The 19,105-nt window shown below is 36.4% G+C and overlaps 1 protein-coding gene and 1 long non-coding RNA gene across 4 annotated transcripts in view; one reads left to right on the top strand and one right to left on the bottom strand.

Moving 5' to 3' along the window:
• The window catches only part of ZNF804B (zinc finger protein 804B), a 213,856-nt gene that overhangs the window by 17,868 nt on the left and 176,883 nt on the right, over nt 1-19,105 (bottom strand). For both annotated transcript variants that reach the window (XM_048950852.1, XM_048950853.1), the window contains exon 2: nt 11,549-11,692. In XM_048950852.1, the coding sequence (XP_048806809.1) occupies nt 11,549-11,692 (144 nt within the window). The remainder of the gene's footprint in view (nt 1-11,548; nt 11,693-19,105) is intronic.
• LOC125695854 (uncharacterized) overlaps nt 1-19,105 on the top strand; it is a 310,620-nt gene that overhangs the window by 267,368 nt on the left and 24,147 nt on the right. For both annotated transcript variants that reach the window (XR_007378073.1, XR_007378072.1), the window contains exon 3: nt 18,852-19,077. This is a non-coding gene — a long non-coding RNA (uncharacterized LOC125695854). The remainder of the gene's footprint in view (nt 1-18,851; nt 19,078-19,105) is intronic.

The raw sequence follows: 19,105 nt of genomic DNA, 5'->3' as shown, positions 1-19,105 counted from the left end.
GAGAAAGATGACCAAAACTGCAGAGTAAATGATGCCCTAATTTTTCATTTCGTAAAGGAAAAGATATATTGGTCTATCTAGTGTACTTTTTATTGCCACTTACTTAAAATATTATTTATTTGAAATCTGTTATTTGTATTTGGTCTCCTTGAACAAATTGCTATTGCAACCTGCAGTGCCTGGGGCTTGCACTAAGACAGGGAGATGAAAGCATGCACACAGTCAAGTATGTGTCTCAGCTCACTGGTGTGTGACAGGTCACTGAGCTGCAACTTGACGTACTTACGTTTTGATTCCATCATGTAATGTTAATTTAATACTCCTTTAGAAAACGATCCCTTGAAAATGAGTGGAAGGGATCACCTTGCATATTTTGGAGGTAATGGAAGGCAACATTTAATGTCTCCTTTTTCCCTCTTACCTGTGCTCTAGACTATGTCTCATTGTATTCACTCAAATAATTCTGTAAATGAACACTTACTTTTTCATGTAAACATGGAAACTTTTAAATATTATAAAGCTGAATTATCACTCACGGCTTCTAACTTACATTTTGCCTCTTCTCAAATTCTCTGTCTGCCACTTGACATAAACAATGTTTTGAGCAAGCTTTATTTTATTATTTGCTCTCAGCAAAGTTTTATTGCTGTAAAATTTGAAGTTGATCTTTTATTTACATCATTGCTTCTTATTCTAGCACTCTGCTACAGCCCTGAATTTGAGTTATTTCTTTTATAAAAGTATGGTTGTAAGTTTATGTACTCAAATAGAACAACAATTCTCTTTAAATATGCACCATCTCAGAGAAAACACAATGATAGGAACTGTATATTCCTTGTCCTAAGTGACTCAAATGCAGACAAGAAGTAGGGCACCTGGATCATATTTCATTTTAGTTTTTGAAAAAGATTTTATTGTTTTTCCAGGTATTAGTGGTTTAATTTTAAAAAGACCTTGTTCAGCTTGATGAACTCTGCAAATAAATAAGGAATTATATAAAAAAAAATGATTTTCATTTCCTAGAAATAACAGAAAAATCACTTTAGTAATTATTGCATACTTCTTGTGTGCTCCAAGCTTAGATTTATTGGCCTATATTTTGCATGCACACTGGTTCAATTTATGATTGTTTTCAAATCATAAGCCAGAGTCTTCATTTCCTGCTTTAACCAAGCATAGGGATGTTATGCTGTGCTAAATTCCAAAATGGGAAGAAAATTAAAATCTGACCAGGGCTATTGAAAGTCATACAGAATCAGAATGGTTTGGGTTGGAAGGGACCTCTAAGATTATCTAGTTCAACCCCTTGCTACAGGCAGGGACACCTCCCACTGGACCAGGTTGCTCAAAGCCCCATCCAGCCTGGCCTTGAATGCTTCCAGGGAGGGGTCACCCACAACCTCGCTGGGCAACCTGAAGTATGAATGAATGGAATGCCTGCTGTAGCATGGGCTCAAATGATATGAAAGGCATTGGAAGACTGGATTTTTCCTTGAAAGAAAGAACAAGATGAGAGTAGTCCGAATATACTGAGTTCCTTGAAAAAGGCAAAAAAATACAGCGTACCTTTTAGGCAAATTTTCAGAGAAAAATATTGATAACTGTGATTTAATAAATTGTTTTCTTTTACCCTTAAACGTATTTCTTTACTCAGTAATTAGTCTGCTAATTGTGACTTGTTCCTGCACATAGTCAGGCTGTTATCTAAGTCTGAAGAGCCAAGCCAGACTTGCAGTAAATGCAGAAAGTTATATCACTTCTGCATATGATTAATTACCTCGCTGAATTTCACAGATCCTAAAGGAGAAGTGTAAATACAGAACAATGGAATATTGCACTTCTTGCACTTTTGTTTTCAGTATACATCAGTATTGAGAAGTTTTTATTTTGAAGGAACAAAAGCCAAGAAGAGAAAACATACGCATAGAATGACTCCTACAAGGGGCTTATGTCAATTCCTTCATATTTACACATTTGTTTAAGGAAACAGAATTTCTCCTTTGCAGGAAATTTTATCATTTTGTCTTACTGGGAGAAGTAAATTTATGAAAACTTACCAAAAAATGAGAGTTTAGAATATGTTCAAGAGGCATGATGTCAATTCATCTAAATGAAACACACAGTTTTAAAGTTACACCTTTCATCATGTTGATTTTAACTCAGGAATAGTAAATATAATATGTTAAAATTAGTATTTTAAAATATTTTGAAAGTTGCACTGTTTAAACAGTGTATTTCAGTCTTCCTGAATGATTTCAACCTGTTTGAAGGCTGATGATATAAAAAGAAAAATTTTTCAAAAAAGAAAAAAAATTTCTGGATATCTCACATTCCCCCCAAAATATTCTGCCTTAAAAATAGTGTTTTCTGATGGCAAGACTGTTTAGTAGTTAACTTTGTATTAAGGAAACATTCACTTCTTTTTTGTGGTCACATCACCTGTGATAATATATTTATTTGATATTCACATGAATATAATCTGTATTTCTCTAGATATTCTCCTGCAATTTAATCTGAGAAGATGTTTAAAGTACCCTCATCTTTTTAATGGCTCCTGGTGGAGCCTAATTATTATGGAATTGCTAAAGCAGTGAAATGATAATTAGTCTGGGTTACTTCCTCTATATTTTCCTTGGAGACACATTAAAAGATGTTAATTAATGCTGTTAACTAAGAAAAGGTAATAAATTACTAATCCCACCATCTTTATTGGTATCTTGGTGATGCACAGAAATATTTCTGGTTTACTTTTAAATATTTGTTTTTGTTATAAATGCCTCTTAAAGACGTATGAGGTACATGGTACATTTCCTCAAACGCAAACATTGTTGATTAGTGTGACTTTAATGCTCCATGGGAATCAATTATGCAGCTAAATTCTTGCACATTAATTACTGCATGGAAGATACAGATGGTCAAAAACGAACAGAACTATAATAGATACAGATTCTAAACAGATGTTCATAGGGCTGCATATACCTTTGTGGACACCAGTAGGATTAGAAGAAACATTCTTTTTCCAGAAAGATGTGGATAAGAGAGCATTGTTTAAAAGTTATACAGAAGATAATAACAGCATAATTTTGCTGCAGATATCTGATGGTAGGACTATTTAATTGCCTAATGTTCCCAAAAGTCTGACTGTGGCAGAAAATTAGCCCAGGGTTTGTGAAGATTTTCTGTAACCTGCACAGGTTCCTTAATCTTGTTAAATACTATGTTATTCTACAAGTCACTCCACAAATATGAATCTAAGTATTTGTGCATAGAGAACAATCAAATACAATCATAGTGTCTTGTAGTTCTTTATTTCTATCACCTAAAAGCAACTTCCAGAGCCTGCCCTTAAATGACACTAGTTGCAAAGTATATGGCATACAAACAACATTACCAACTGTTCCTCAGCCTTTTGAAGCTGGCACAGGAGATATTCTGTGAATCTGTGTCCAGACTTGCTTAATCATTAACAGCAAATTGTCATTCAAAGAATTGCTCAGGTTGGAAAGGACCCTCAGGACCTTCAAGTCCAACCTCAAAATGTTGAAAATATGATTGCCCCAAAATGGTTGTGACTATTTGTGTGGGGTCTTTTTTTTTTTTTTCCCCTAATAAATCTTATCCTTCAGATGCCTTGTTTATGTCAATAAACCTTTGGTTATACTGCATCAACCATTCCTCCTGCCCGAAGAACTAGTTATAAAACTTGAGCAATTAAAAAGTGTACCCTCTGAGAGGAATGGAAAGGACACCTAACATTCTCTACCCAGCATTCTGGTTATTGCTGTGTTTTAAATGCCAAAATCTGATAATAAACTTCTGTAATTCCTGATATAATGAAATACTTAAGAAATATCTTACAGTCATTGGACCATCATTAACAACTATGAAATTAAGTGTCCCATGGGTTCTTTTCCAATTTAAAGAGGGTTAAATTGCTAATTTACATGCTAATTAGCATTCATTCTAAAGAACACCAAATGTAATTCCACAGCATCTAGCATTTAACAATTTAGCTTATCTAGATATTAAATTTAAAAGCAACTCTGTGTTATTTGTAGTAGTTTCCGATGACATTTCTTTGGAATCTGTTGCCTCAAGTAACCCCCAGTTGCCAAAGTGTGCTCAGTGGTATTTGATAATGCTGCTTCTGTTCTGGAGTTGCTCTGGTATATGCACTTTCTGTAGTGTGCAATTGAAGCATCTCTATGCAGCACAGCTAAAAAATTCAAGCCTCCTCACATAATATTTAAGAAAACAGTGCATGATATGATGAACTAGGCATTTATTTTAAGATCACCTCAAACAGGTAAAATGAATGTACTTGAGTGATGCAAGGATATGGTTTACATCTTTACATGCTACTTTTGCTCCTATGCTGTACATTAACCTAGCTTAAATTCTGATGTTATCCTGTGTTGCTTTATGCTGCCTTTCTTTACATCAGCTTCTGCGATGTGACACAATCTGATTGCCTGTTTCACTTCATCACAGCTTCAGAATTTCAAAGATGCTGGATTGCAAGTGCTTTGAAGCAAAACAGACATGATATAAACTTGCTTTTAGAAAGGCAGCATTTCTCTGTTTCTGAATAACAGAAAGAAATATCCAGGCCAATAAAATAGAGTATTTTGGTCTTATTTTATCTATCAGTGATAGAAGATGAAATTGTATTAGAGTAACATCATTATACATTTTATTTTATTTTTTCAGATCCCAGTGATTTTTGATGTCATGTAAGACTTTCGTATTCTTTTCAATATATAAAGTAACATTTTGTGCCAACATAACATCCGTGGTATTTTTGTTAAAGGAATTACCTTTCAAAATAACAGCTAATTTTCTTATATTGTACCTGGTTGATTTGCTCAGTTCCTCTGCTTTAAGAGGAATGACTTCAGTATCAGTGGCTAACCTTGAATGTCTCCTTCTGTGCTTTACCCCATTATTCCCCTTTATTGATGAATTATTTCTCCAGCTATTTCTTCTTTGTTCTTCTTATTCCTCCCCTCCCCACCTTTTTTGTGTACACACCTTTCATTTTATCTTCCAGTTCCAGAGCCATACTTCCATGCCATTATGTTATCTTCATCCACCACACCTATTCCCATCCTTACTTCCTAAACCCACTTTTTCATCTCACATTATCCGTTCTCTCATAGCCAACAGCTTTGTCTCTTGTACAAGATAGATGAATTCTTTCAGTAGAGTTCGTCCTTAGCACTGAGTCAGAGAGTTTTCCTTAAGGAAAACATGCAATTCTCTGAATAAAGATTATATTAAAGAACAAGTGCATAAAAGTATCAAATAAGGTCAACCACACAGTATTGATTCTGGTGTCCTGGCACTTCTCTATGCTTTACTTTACAAATATTATATATATTTATGTTCTAATTTAGTAAAGCCAAGAGTCCAAAAACAAAATTTCAGCCCAAGCTCTAAAAGCAACAGAAATTGGGTCTAAAAAAACAAAGAGTTTGGAATTCTTAATAATAGGAATCACAACCAGTCCTATAATTAACTATCCAGTAAAAACTATAGGATAATCCAGTTCATAATCTAAACTAATTTAAGAAGAAAAGTTTAAAAGGATTTAATTCACAACAATAAATTCTAATAGAATGAGATGCAAATGTTAAGACAATCGTGGAAAAAGTGAAAAAAGAGAAAATAAGAACTACTCAGCAAGAAATTATCAAAATCTCTCTCTCTTCAGGAAGTTACAGGATGAGTGAAGTCATTTTGGGGAGGATGAACAAGAGCACACAATGAACAAGAGCACACAATGAAAAATGAAAAGCTAAGAACGTGTGAAACTACAGCAGAATTAGAGCAAAAATCACTGATTTCAGAATAAGCAAGAGAACAGTGTTTCTCTAAGGCAGAAAGATACTGAAATGATAGTATGGACAATAGACCATAGAAATGAATTATTTCCTTTTAGCTTTGGTTTTCATACTAGAGAAGACATATGCCAGAAATGTACAATGTGTGCACAGTAGAACAATGAATAAAATAACAGATAGTTAGGATTCTTCTGCTTCAAAAGCAAAGGATTCTTGAGAAAATAAATATTGTGATGAAAAAGGTGTCTGACAAAGTGTATATATCCACAGATGATCATTCTAAGTATGCCTCGACTGGAGATAGTCTAACTGGAAATAAACTTGCCGAATGCTAAATATAAATTGGTATTTCACTGAAATTAGAGAATAAAGTGTGGGAAAATCTGAACAACTGTTGAGCATATTGAATCATACTTTCAGCATTTGATTTCAGAAGCATCTGAGATACTTATGGTGAATATTCTGGAGATGGAAAAAAGAAATTATAACTTTCATCTCTAAAACCTCTCTCATAAGACATCTGAGTTTGCTTCATTTTATGCATTTGAACGGTTTTGTTTAATTTTGTGAGGCTGCTTACAGGCATACGACTAAGAATATTCACTGTTATTTCCAGGACTGGGCCTAATTTTACACTCTCCAAATTGCACACCAAAAATCACTTGTTTGTGATGGTTCCTTTTGATCATGGCAGTTTACTGTTACCTAAGAAAAGGAAGACAGAAACTACCATATATTCAAAATCTCTCTCTCATTTCAAGTCTACTTATATACTAGCTGAATGAATCTAACGTCATGTTTCTTTTATCTCTTTTTCTCTTGCTGTCTCCAGGCCAACTTTTAATGCAAATATGGTTCTGTCTTTCTTAAGAGTGCTGTGACAAATGTGAACATTTAATTTAAAATATGCATGCATTTCTTAACAAGCATCAATCTAAGCTGATTTTTGTTGTTGTCGTTGTTGTAAATTTAGAGGTTATTTTCTGAGGGGAACATGGAGAGTGCAGACTTCAGATGCACAATCTGGCCTTGAAACAATTTTAAACAATTGGCCCACCTCTATCTCAAGGGAAAAAAAGCAGAGATTACACATACACACATTCTCATATACTTTCACGCTGAGGCAGATCTTTCTCTTTTCGTTTGTATATTCTGACAACTAAATACATGGTACTTTGTCTGAAAAAAGGTTTATGGATGCTGCTGTGTTTGCCTTTGCTCCCAGATCCCAAGGTGAAAACTCTGAGCTACTTCCAAACCAATCTTTGCTCCAGATGAAAATTGTTTGGGTAATAAGAGATCTGTATCCAAGAGCCAGAATGTGAGATTTTCCTCCAATAAACATACACATCCTGGGAGAAAAAACAACACCCTAAAGATGAATGAAAACAAAATCACAGTATTACACTAATTCCTGGAGCTTCTCTGTGTTTACTTATCTGTGCATTTTCTAGGTGTTAGAGGCAAGGCTAGCTAAAATGTAAGCATATTTACTAGCTTTGATGCTTAACAGTAGCTAAATCTCTGTCTGAATTAGAGTTTAAATCCACAAGCACAATAAAGGCTTACTGGCAAGTGTTTACAGCTGTGCACATTAAATCAGACTTTCATGCAAAAAATTTATCCAAGTGCCAGTATGCACGGATTTAAGTACTAAGATAAAGACATGTGCATGTGACCTAGTGCAGACTTTAACTTCTGTTCATTTACTTCACATACTGTAAAATGCAGATTTTTTTTTCATCCAAGCAAATGTGATTAGCTGTATGTCTAAACTTTGACAACACACTAAGAGACCTGTTTTGTCATGAGAAACCCCAAGATGGCAATACAGCCTTGTTTTTCTTTGCTGCTTATTTCTACTATTATTATTATCATAATTATTTTATTGCAGTACACAGAACAGATATGTGGTTTTCTCCTTTGCTGATATCAGAAGTCATTGCTGATTACTGATGAGAATTATTTCTACAAAAATGGAAAGCTCCCAGTGCTTCGACATTAAGTGAATGAATGAATGCTATGAATGACCTGGGGGAACTAAAAGATTGCACTTAATAACATGAACCAAATAGATATCTCTGTTCAAGTTTGGTGTTCTTTTACAGAAGCAAGTGACTTAACAAGTGTATTTCAAAAAAAATCTGCACTTACCTATTATTTGTTGCTCAATGTGTAAAATAAAGTTGAATATAGGTATTGTGTTTACAAGAAGCAGCCTACATTGAACATCTACATCCCAATAACTTTCGAGCTAATTCACACCAGGACTATTGTTTTTTCCTAAGTTCAGGGAGTTTATATAGAGCCAAGGTAATCAGCTCTGATGCAGCCAACTTCTCTTGGGGAGAACAGCGTGAGCAAGTGAGAACAAGCATTGTTGCAGGTGCTATGATGCTTGAATGAAAAGACATAGCACATTTACCAAATGTGAAACTGCCCATGACTGCTGCTCAGGAGTTTATAAAGTAATATATTTTGTAAAAGGAAACCCACAAAGAAAGAAAGCTATTTATGTGCTGGGTTAGTGAGACATGCATGCACAGGGCTGTTTTGTAACGTGAGGAGAGGTGTTCTTGAGGGCACCCTCATTCTTGCCCCGTTTTTTGAAAAGCATTGGGCTTAACAATAGAGAGCTCAGGTAAAGCTGGGTGGGAGCATAGGCTTCCACTTTCATAGAGATTCAGAGATCACTTTATCCAGCCTTGCACTGAGAGAAATTATTTTCCAATAATAGGTAATATTTATGAGTAATGATAAATGATAATAAATGATAAGTAGTACAGAAGAAAGATGCTGACAACACTAAGACTAATGCTGTTAAGACAGTCAAAGAAATAAGAGCTATTTAATACTCAGTCAAAAGTAATAAATTACATTTAAATGATATACCTCTCCAGGATCATTTTAGTGCTAGGAAACAATGAAAATAGAGGCACAGATGATCTTGAATTACTCCTGATTCAGAATTTTTTCTGTATACGTGTGTATATATTTGCATATACATACACCATATTTGCATACATTTGCATGTAAGTAGTGTGTAGAGGAAGAAAGTATCTCTGAGAGTACTGCTCAAGAATAACATAACCCAACAGAAGCCTGGCTGCACAAACAAGGCCAAACTGATTTAATGTTTTGCAGTCCTCTGAGGCCAGGGAAGGCAATAGTTGTTGTACTAAATGAGAGGTCCAAAATTCAGTATTTTCTGCTGTAGAACTGGTTGCAGTCATAGCTAAAAAATGAATCACAAAATTAATTTAATAAAACCATAACGTTTGGAGATTAAATCATAAGTCTTTGAATAAAATCTGTTTCTTCTGGAAGGGAAACAAAAGTCTTATGAGAAGTGCTCATAGTGCAATATCCTTTTTTCTGTCTTTATATCTTCTCTAAGCAGCATTGCCAGTTTAATACAGATTTCTAAGTAGTAGCATTTAGAAGGGAAATCACAAAGGGAAATGGGACTATACAATATTGTTACTGAGCTACAAAGAGTCTCTCATTTTATTTAATCTCCATAAGAAAGATTTTGCTCAGAACATATCCATGTAGACAACACATGGTACCCTCGAATTTCTGCTGGGAAACAGAAAGGAGAATGGAAGTTTTCTGGTGGCTTCTACACTTCCCAGAACTAACATTTTGAAGTTAAGATAACTAAAATTGACCTATCTCAGAAAACTATCTTGATAAAGTAAGAATAGTACAGATTTTTCTGTGACTAACAATGAAAGTCTGAAGAGATGTAGCATTCATGTTATTCCTAGAGGCAAGGTTCCAAAACTTGGCTGAGCAGTCAAGATGTGAGAAGGGAGATGAGACCGAATTACCGTGTCACATCAGGAGGATAGCTAGCTAATCCTGCGCTAGCTTGAGCTGCTGAACTACATCTGAGAGGGCAGGATGGGATGAGCTTGTATTGACAGTTGATATTCTGTACGTGTTGTGTATTTCCATGAGACTCTGAGTTCACAGTAACATCAGTCTGGCAGGTTTAAAGGCACTGAATTTACCTACAAATTAAAGGAAGTTTAATGGCTTAAACATTCTGTTTTATAATGCAGGATTCCAAAACCTCTGCTGCAACAAACCAAACGTACGTGGTACGTCAAGTAGGCTGTTTTATTTTGTGTAAGCTGTTCACTGCAGAGGGTGTAGAGAAGAGGGAGGGGGGCAAGGATTGATTTGTTTGAATTCAGATGCATCTCTGACAAGTAGAAAATTGGCTGAAAGGTGAAAAATTATTTGTGCAGCAAATGGGGATTTATATGGATTAGAGTCACATGCTTAGGATATGGAAATGTTTTGTGTTATTAGAACCATTTTTTACAGATTAATTAACGAGTTGTGATGTAAGGAATTGTTTTGGGTTTAATAAATAAATACGTTAAGTGAATCTATCTGTTGTTTGAGAGTGATGGGCTAGAAGAGGCTTATGGACAGCAAAACCTGGGGTAGTTGGTTTCAGCAGGATGGTTTGTCGTGGTGCATGGGCAGTTCATTTGCTTACTGCTGCAGTAGACATACACAGAAAATGCCAGAATGATTTACATCTTCTATAATACTACAAAGAACAATAAGATTGCTTATAGTGAGAGCAAGGAATTCTGCCGTTAGCGCTATTTGATCTCGGCACTTATTATTTCTCATTCTCTGGAAGAAATACCTGCAGCTTCTAAATTCTTCATAGATTTGCAAGGAAGCCCCTGACCTCCATGTACCCAGAGGTGTGATCACCCAGGAGACATTAATGCCCTTGTAACTCCAATGTGCAGAAATACATAACGACTTGAACTGCGTAACACATGTAAGAGCAAGGAGAAAAACAGTAATATAAGGTGCGTTTATGGAAACCTGCTACACCTCTAACTTCTCACATGCTATTTCATAACATATGGTAAGTTACACAAGAGGTTCAGTTCATTTCTGAACTTTGCAAATGAGTTTTATAGAGCTCTGGAATGCTTGCAAGAATTAATTGCATTTTTCATCCACAGTGTCAACTGGAATATGTGTTTTGCTAAAATTAGTGGAAAACTGTGATGCAGGCAGCAAACATGGAATGATAATATGTATACATTGGTATGGCACACCTACACATACAGACCTGGTTAAATAGGTTCAAAAATGAAAAATAATATCTATTGTATTTTTCCAATAATCTAATTTCTTTTTTTCAAGAGTTGCAGTTATTTTGATCTGCATATTCTACCCTGAGAAACTTCATGAGACACAGATTTTAACTTCAGTTCTACATTTGCTTAAAACAAAACAAAACAAAACAACAAACAACAACCTGTTTTTCTGCCCTTGAAACAGTACAACTAGCTTGAAGGATCATACTTACTTACATCCTTACAACATCATCATGTGCCTCCTAAAACCAAAAGAGGAACGTAGATATTTGAGGAGATGTTTCCTCATCCCCCCATCCCCCTCCTTCCAGTTTATAAGTTCATATTTAAATCTATTTAAATATTAGAATTGAGCAGGTATCTAAAACTACAGTGATCCTTGGAAAGAGGCATAGATTGCGGAAAAGATTAAAATGATAAACATTTGACATTTGATTTTGATAAAAAATAACATGTTAGTATCACACGCTAACTTGTCCTTTACTTGAGTGAATTTAGAAATCCCCCAAAATCAGGAAAGACAGAAGATGGGCAGCTGTAACACAGACAGACAAGTGTCAGGTTTACCTGCTTGTGAGCGTGGTCATAAGAATTGATGTGGTTGTCAAATTCCTGGTGTTTGTGGTACTGCTTGTCACACAGTTCACAGTAGAAGTTAGCCTTCACATCCTCCAGAGCCTTGGCTGCAGCTTTCTCCTTCTCAGCATAGTCCTGAAAGACAGAAGCAAAGGGAGACACAGATCATGAGCTCACACTGTCTTTGTCATCTATGCTAAAAACACCAGAAACTGGAACTGCTAGCTCACTGGGCTCCACCTTAGTATCAAAGTACACACTAAAAAGCTTTTTTTCTCAAGTTGTATTTAATTAAATAGTTATATTACTTGAGTAATTACTCTTAGCACTTCCTTTAGATACTGTAGTAATCAAAATACAGAGAATTAAGGCTCAGAGGAATACCTTCAGGTCACAACCTGTCTTTTGGGTGGAAGAGCTGAGCAGTGAGAAGTACATAAAATACCAGGAGGATGAGTTGGGTGCTACTGCAGTTGGCACCCCTGCTCCATCTCTGCTCTTTCAGATGCTATTGCTCTGAAGAAAGCAGCCAGTTTTAGCCTGCTACCAAGACAGATTTTCTTTTGTCTACTGCTTTCTACCTTGCATCAAATATTCAGCAGAATCAGACAGCAGCTGGCTACGGCCAGCTGAGATTCCCCTGGAACAGTGCCACCATGCTGCTGTGTCCCTTCCCCCACAACCACATTAGGGGAGTTATCATGCCACACAAACCGCGCTGCCCAGTGCAGCTGTCACCCAACAGACACAACCATTGACGTGAGCTGGCACACCTCTCACACTGCCCTAGTGCAAGAATAGGGCCAGGGTCAGGCAATCACAGCTGAAAAAAGGGAAAACACAAGAGGTTTCTCCCTCTGTGTCTCTCAAATGACATAGAGAGCTGCTCTGAAAGGACATGTACTATGCTTTCAGTATATACCTGGTACACAAAGAAAGCTTAAAACATTGGAGCCATTAGTTACTAACCTACAAATAATGCACTTAGATAAAATGGCTTGTTATTCCAAATTGGAAGCAGCCTTCACTATGTTATTATTGTTATTATTATGATTATTATACTTGAATCTTTTACTTTAGAGTTTAAAGAGCAAACTTCTGTCTGACATGGAAAGAATTACTGAAAAAGTTGGTGAAAGTGATTAATTTATATTCACAATGACAAGTTGGTATTACTTGAGTGTACGCAAGATGTTGTCAAGGATTGCAGTAATTCATCATTTGCTCTGTCATTATATTCACTGTAAGAAATGTGTACATTTAACAACTAGACTTCCCATGCTATGCAGGCAGTGCTGTCTGGTGTGTGCATGGTTTCACGATCCAGCCTGCAGCAAACCCAAGGTAGGCCCACGTTGGGACACACTACGTGGCTGGGACACTTCTGGTTCACACTGTCTGGTAGTGTGCCTGATAGTCCAGGCACCAGAGATAAAGATTTAGGGCAGAGCAGCGCCATGTGGGTGATCCTTTTGAAAGGGAAGGACTTTCTTAATGAAATCATGTGTTTTCATCCTGGGACTTGAGCAGGCAGCAGAGATGTTGGCTGTCCATGTGGCACATGAGAGCTTTGGAGGAATCCATGCTGTGAGCCCTGCAGCTTTGCTGTGATCTGTGTGCCATCAGGTTGATATCAGGTACATCAGCTACCATGTACTACTCACATGGTAGCTTGGAGGCTGGCATTGCTAGTGAAGGGAACTTCAGCTGAAGTAGCCTGCCTAGGAGCTAGGTGTAGGACATACTCCTAAGGCACTACTCTAAGCTTTCTCTATAAGAAACAGAAAAAAATGATAGCCACTGCCAGATAATGATTAATTCTATCTACTTCAAAAACCTATTTTAGTATGAGATGAAACTCTCTCCAGAAATGCTGTATCTATCAACCACTGCAAGACTCTAAATTACTAACCTGGACTATATCCTTAATTTTCGATTGCTGAACTTGGGGATAATGAGTTCCATATTGGATCCTTTTATATTCAATTCTAAATCTCCCCACGAAACTCGTATGCACTGACCAGCTTGAATACAGGAGGTCAAAGAGGAATTTGTGCCAGGAATTTTGATTTTACATCTTACAAATGCCAGTCTCTCCTACAGCACAACATTCAAAAACCTTTTTTCCCTGCATGCATATGGCTCAGGTAGATTACTGTACTGTGATATACTCAGATTGATTGTTTCAAAAAGCAAGTAGCCTGAGCTAATTCACTTCTCCACCTGTGAGGGTACTAGGTCATAGTAGATAATACTTGGTTGTATTAGTTGAAAATGTTCTTGTAATTAAACAGTTAAATAGCTTCCATTAGTTATTTAAATCTACAAAGCCCATTAAAAAGTGGTACTTTTCAGCTTATGCTTCCAACACATTGTTTTGCTAACATTAATTATTCACTGGGCCTTTGGTATAATTAAAATGCATAAATTAGAATATGGATGCAATAGCATTAATTATGCAGTGATGCCTTCCTTGGAAGTCAAGTGTTGGAGGCAATGCATTTTTATTCTAAACTAGTAAAAATGTAAGTTTTGCACTTGCTGGCAACCAGCCAAAGCATAATTGTTTTGTTTTTCTTTACCGTTTCTGAACTGTCAATTAAGTGTTTACAGCCTGCTCCATCTTTGCTTCTGTTGAAGGAGAAGCCTAATTGTTTGGGGTGAACACACCACATTACTCTCTGTGAAGCACAACTGAAACTGCTGTTCATGAGCATTCCAAACTGCCAACTTTATCTTTCTCAGCAGAAATTAATACAGTTCCCTTAGTATAAAGATGCTTTAAAATAGCAACAAGGCAGCTCCCAGGTGCATCCTAAGATAATCACAACTACCTCCATTGCCTTATTGCTTAATTATGCTTGTCTACCATGGCAAAAGATATAATTTCCTGCTTGCTTATCGATCAGATGCAGGAAAATTGAATGCTACATCACATACTTTAGAAAGGTCATGAATTTTTCTTTCTGCAAAGACATAAGAACTTCTTGCACTATGGTAAACTGTGTGCAATCAGTAAATTTTCACATACAGACTCAGTATCATTTATCTTCGACTGTAGAGACTGCTGGCCAATTCTGGCACAACAGATGTGATCACATGGAAGAGACATATAAATACATCTGTAGAAAGCATATGTGATCTCAAAAGGCTTACTACACTAACGTAACCACAGAAAGCTGAAAAGATGCACAAATGTGCTTCAGACTGCAGAGCACCAATGATAGAGGATACGTGTGCCACAGTCTCATAGATTTCATTCAAGATCGTACACTAACTTGTGCTGCCATGTAACCTGGGTAAACATGGGTCTGGTTGTTAGATAACATAAATTAGCAGCTCTGTCTTTGAGACATGGGCAGCTAACAATAAGCACAAGTTGATCTCAGAAATGTTTCAGGCACTTTGTAGATAAGAGCTCCCAAAAACCATAGGTTAACCACTTGCCATGTTCCTGGGTGCAGATAGGATACCGTATAATGATAAATGAGTGCAGAATACACCTGGAAGCATTTTTTTTCCCTAGAAATGTGTAAAATGGCTTCATATTATAGATTATAATTACATTCACATCAATTTAGTCCATAGAGGCACATAACTGTAATAAATGTTTATATATTGGATTCATTTAACAAGAATACCTCTCTCACACATTAGCCTGGAAGTGTTTTTACTTAGCAGTTACTTTTGCAGCATGCTTCCCATTGTGAAAATGCAATTAATGATATCTGACATTTCATTTTCTAATATAGGGAAAATCAATGAAAAATCCCATGTAACTGAGTTTTCTAGAATGTTGCCACTGACAACTAGTCAATTAGAAATCATTTATTAAATGCAGAGTCTGTAAAAGATATTTAATAGACTGTGTGACCATTATAGTATGCTGATCTAGACAAAGCGATACTACTCTGCTTGCTTCACAAATTGATAGTAAATATATCTGCTATGTTCAAATAGACTAAGGTGAAATGTAGGTCATGTTACAGTAAAACTTTCAGAGGTAGTTTTGTATAAATCCATGGATTTCTACATATGCTGTGGAGTAAATCCACAGTGCTTGTACATGTAAGATGAGGAACAAATGTGTTACCATTAACCCATTTTTGGTCACCTCTGTCTACACCAGAATGGAAGCATCTAGTTAGTTAGAACATCTGAGTGTTACATGAATACAGATCGCAACTAGTGACAGACAACTCCTTTGGATACAAAATCTATCAGAGTTGAGGAGTTTTACATCTCACATGTAATTCTGTGACTCAGATAAGATAACGAGTGTTTGCATTAAATACTGCTACCATTACTGAGGTGCCTCTTTTCTTAGGGTTTGTCAGCATAGAGGCTAAAGGACATGTCGGACCTATGTAAGCATGTGAATGAAGTACAGGATTTTATTCTATATCAGAGCATTTTAAGAGCATTTTCATTAGCAACTTAGATGATGAAATGAACTATGTTTATATATGAAATCTACTAATGATATTAATTAATAATGATGGATTAGAAATGCTTTAGAGAGCAGGACCGAGATTAAAAATGGCTGTAATATTCATGAGATATGGGCTAAAATCAGCAAGATAACATTCAATAAGATGGTGCAAAATGCTGCACACTGGAGAGGGAAATCACATCCACCAATACTAGACTGAATAACTTGAGTAAATGCAAATTCAAGGACAGAGGTCTAGGAGGTTAGAGTAGAAAAGAAATGAAATGAAAGTCAACAGTGAAAGTCAAGGCAAACCGCATTCTGACATGTTAATAGTAGTGTTATATGTAAGATGCTGAGGGTAATCATTCTACTTGATTCAGTATTGGTGAAATGTCAGCTGTAAAATACTATTGGGTACATCTACGCTAGCAAATAACTTCCATCCTGGAACCTGGTCCTCCATCATCCCCACTCTGTATGATAGTTCACTCTGAGGCTTTCATTCCAAAGTGAACTAGCTAGTTCCTTTGGAAACAAAGCTGAGTGCAGTCCTGGAATAACAGTCAGTTCAAAGAATACAGTCTACAGGAAGCAAGAATGAGACTTCACTGGGTTCTCTCTGCCCTACATAGTTGTCTTAACAATCATCAACACACACATTCTCAGGCATCCCTATTTTGCAGCCTTCCCCAAGATACGCAACATTTGCATGCCACTAAAATTCGTGCAGCATCATGACACACACAGAAAACACTCAAACATTATTTCTTCAGATTTTTTCAGATATACTGAAATAAAAATAAATATAACATATATAAGGGCACTATTTAGACCTGAGGAGACTTAAGGCAGGTATGGACATACCCATTTTTCCTTGGGATGCTGTTGCTGGGCCTGAGAGATTAGGCCTTACTGCTGGAGCAAACATAACTAGACGTGTAGACTTTGAGACAGTATTGGCGCTCACAATTTGAGAAAGATCCAGATATATGCAAGAAAACCTTTAGCAGGGCAATAAGAATAAGATATTTAAGAACTAGTGAGTTACCTGCTTAAATTAAGGAAACTGCATTTCAAATTGTAATTTATTATTTCATTCTAAAGTTCATGTGAGCATTTGTAAATAATTTTGGGGAGTGAATTTGTAAAACTGCTTGGGCTTGAACAGCACGTCTCTGAATGTTGAGGACTTGTACGTAGATGAGTATGGATGGACAGCAACTGTTTAAATTTTGTTTTGAGTGCTCATTTATCACTCCTTACTCATCCATCACCTCTCGAGATAAATGCATAGTATTTATATGCCATTATATATACATATTTTTCTGCAGCTAAGCAACATGTCTGTAAAACTGTAAAAAAGAAAAAGGAACTAATCAAAATATTTGTGTGCAATGGGAAACTTGAAGGTCATACAAATGTCTCAAAATTAGGATGCAAAACTGAATATCATTATGGTTCAGCTTTTTCCTCAATGTTCTTTTTCTAGCTGGACACAACTCTGTTCTACTAACTAAAAAAATTGTTAGGGAAGTTTTGCTGTGGAGATAGAATGAAAAGCAAATAACCTTCTTCAGCTGTGACAGATAATCACTCATGGGAGGTGTGAAAGGTCTTCTAAGTACTTGAAGTATGGATAGTGTGCCAAAATCATGTATGTTTGCTGGTTGCTAACATTTAGAGCTCCCCTCTAGGTAGAATTCACCTAGGGAATTCTACCCACCCCTGTCTGGAATTGATTTCATTTACTCTGCACAAGTTCTGCCATCCTCCACCTAGAATGCTCTATGTATAGTTTCTGTCAATGCAAGATCTACACTGAGGAGTTTCAGAATTATCCATTGCAAAGAAATATATTTTTCTTCAAAAGCAGTAATACTGTCATTCTCAGTTGACGTATAGAGGGCATCTACTAACTTCTGCAAACAAAGATTTTCATATTTTTTCCACACTCCATATATTCCTGCAGCATTTTCAATTATATTCACTTCCATTTGCCACTGGAATACTGAGACATGGAAAGTGCAATGCTTTTAGCAGGTCTGATATTCCTTTCAGAGTATAAAGCTGCTAGAAATAATGGAGCAGATCCATCTAAAACTTGTAACTTTAAGGAGCCACAAACATATTCCTAGCTCATTTAATATGAACATAAGGAATGTTGATTGGAATCAGCCTTATAAAAATATGAATTTGAATAAAAGCGTCAGCAGGCCATTCAGATCCTCAATGTTAATCTGCTTTCCACGTAAGTGCATTTAACTTATATTTTTAAAAGTCTTTTTTATCTTCTATGAAATAATTAAATTTCCAAATACTAATTCTGCTCTGAAGAAAATGTAATTTCTGTAGTGATTCTGAAACTAGAGCAACAGTCCCAAGAAGATAAAAGGCTGTGACTCACAGGAACGCAAGAACACAATGTTTGTCATAACTGTCAGAGCTAAATCATAGAATCATAGAATTGCTCAGGTTGGAAAAGACCTTAAAGATCATCAGGCCCAACCACGACCTAACCATGTTGGTACATGATAGTGGATGCTGAAACAATTTCTGGGTTAATAGTAGAAAGGAATGTGGTTTTATTACTGCTAGGACTATATGCTAGACATTCCAAAGCAAGTACTAAAAGACTCAAAAGACAGAAAATCTGAAGGGGTCTTAGAACATTTCCAGCTGATCTGTATATGGCCTTTGCTAACTAGTGTCAATCAGGACTCCCCACTAAGGCTTCACTGAAGTTTTATTTCAATCTGACTAACGTAAAACATAGATAGAACAGAAACATATCTTCTAACTTGGTCAGAAGAATTGTTCTTGTTATGCAGAATAAATGCACCACTTGGTTTTTCTTCATAGTCCTGTGTATGGGAACTGCTGAATCACAGCCTGAACCTCTGATTGATCACCTGAGGCGAGCCATGAGTCAGCCATGGAGTACAGGTGAAGGCAATTCACTGTGCTGCTGGAAGGGGTGGAGCCTGGCTGCACCTCTCCTAGACCTGTTTAAGAGCTGACCACCAGTGGGGAAGGAGCTCTTCTGGAGATCCCTCCTCTGGAGCTTTGCAGTGAGCCCAGGATGTGGGTAAGCTTTCTATCTATTCTCTTTAATC

This window comes from Lagopus muta, chromosome 7 (assembly GCF_023343835.1).
Source record: "Lagopus muta isolate bLagMut1 chromosome 7, bLagMut1 primary, whole genome shotgun sequence".
Lineage (NCBI taxonomy): Eukaryota > Metazoa > Chordata > Aves > Galliformes > Phasianidae > Lagopus > Lagopus muta.
The sequence above is the reverse complement of the archived record's forward strand: the minus strand, read 5'-3'. Positions and strand labels throughout refer to the sequence as shown.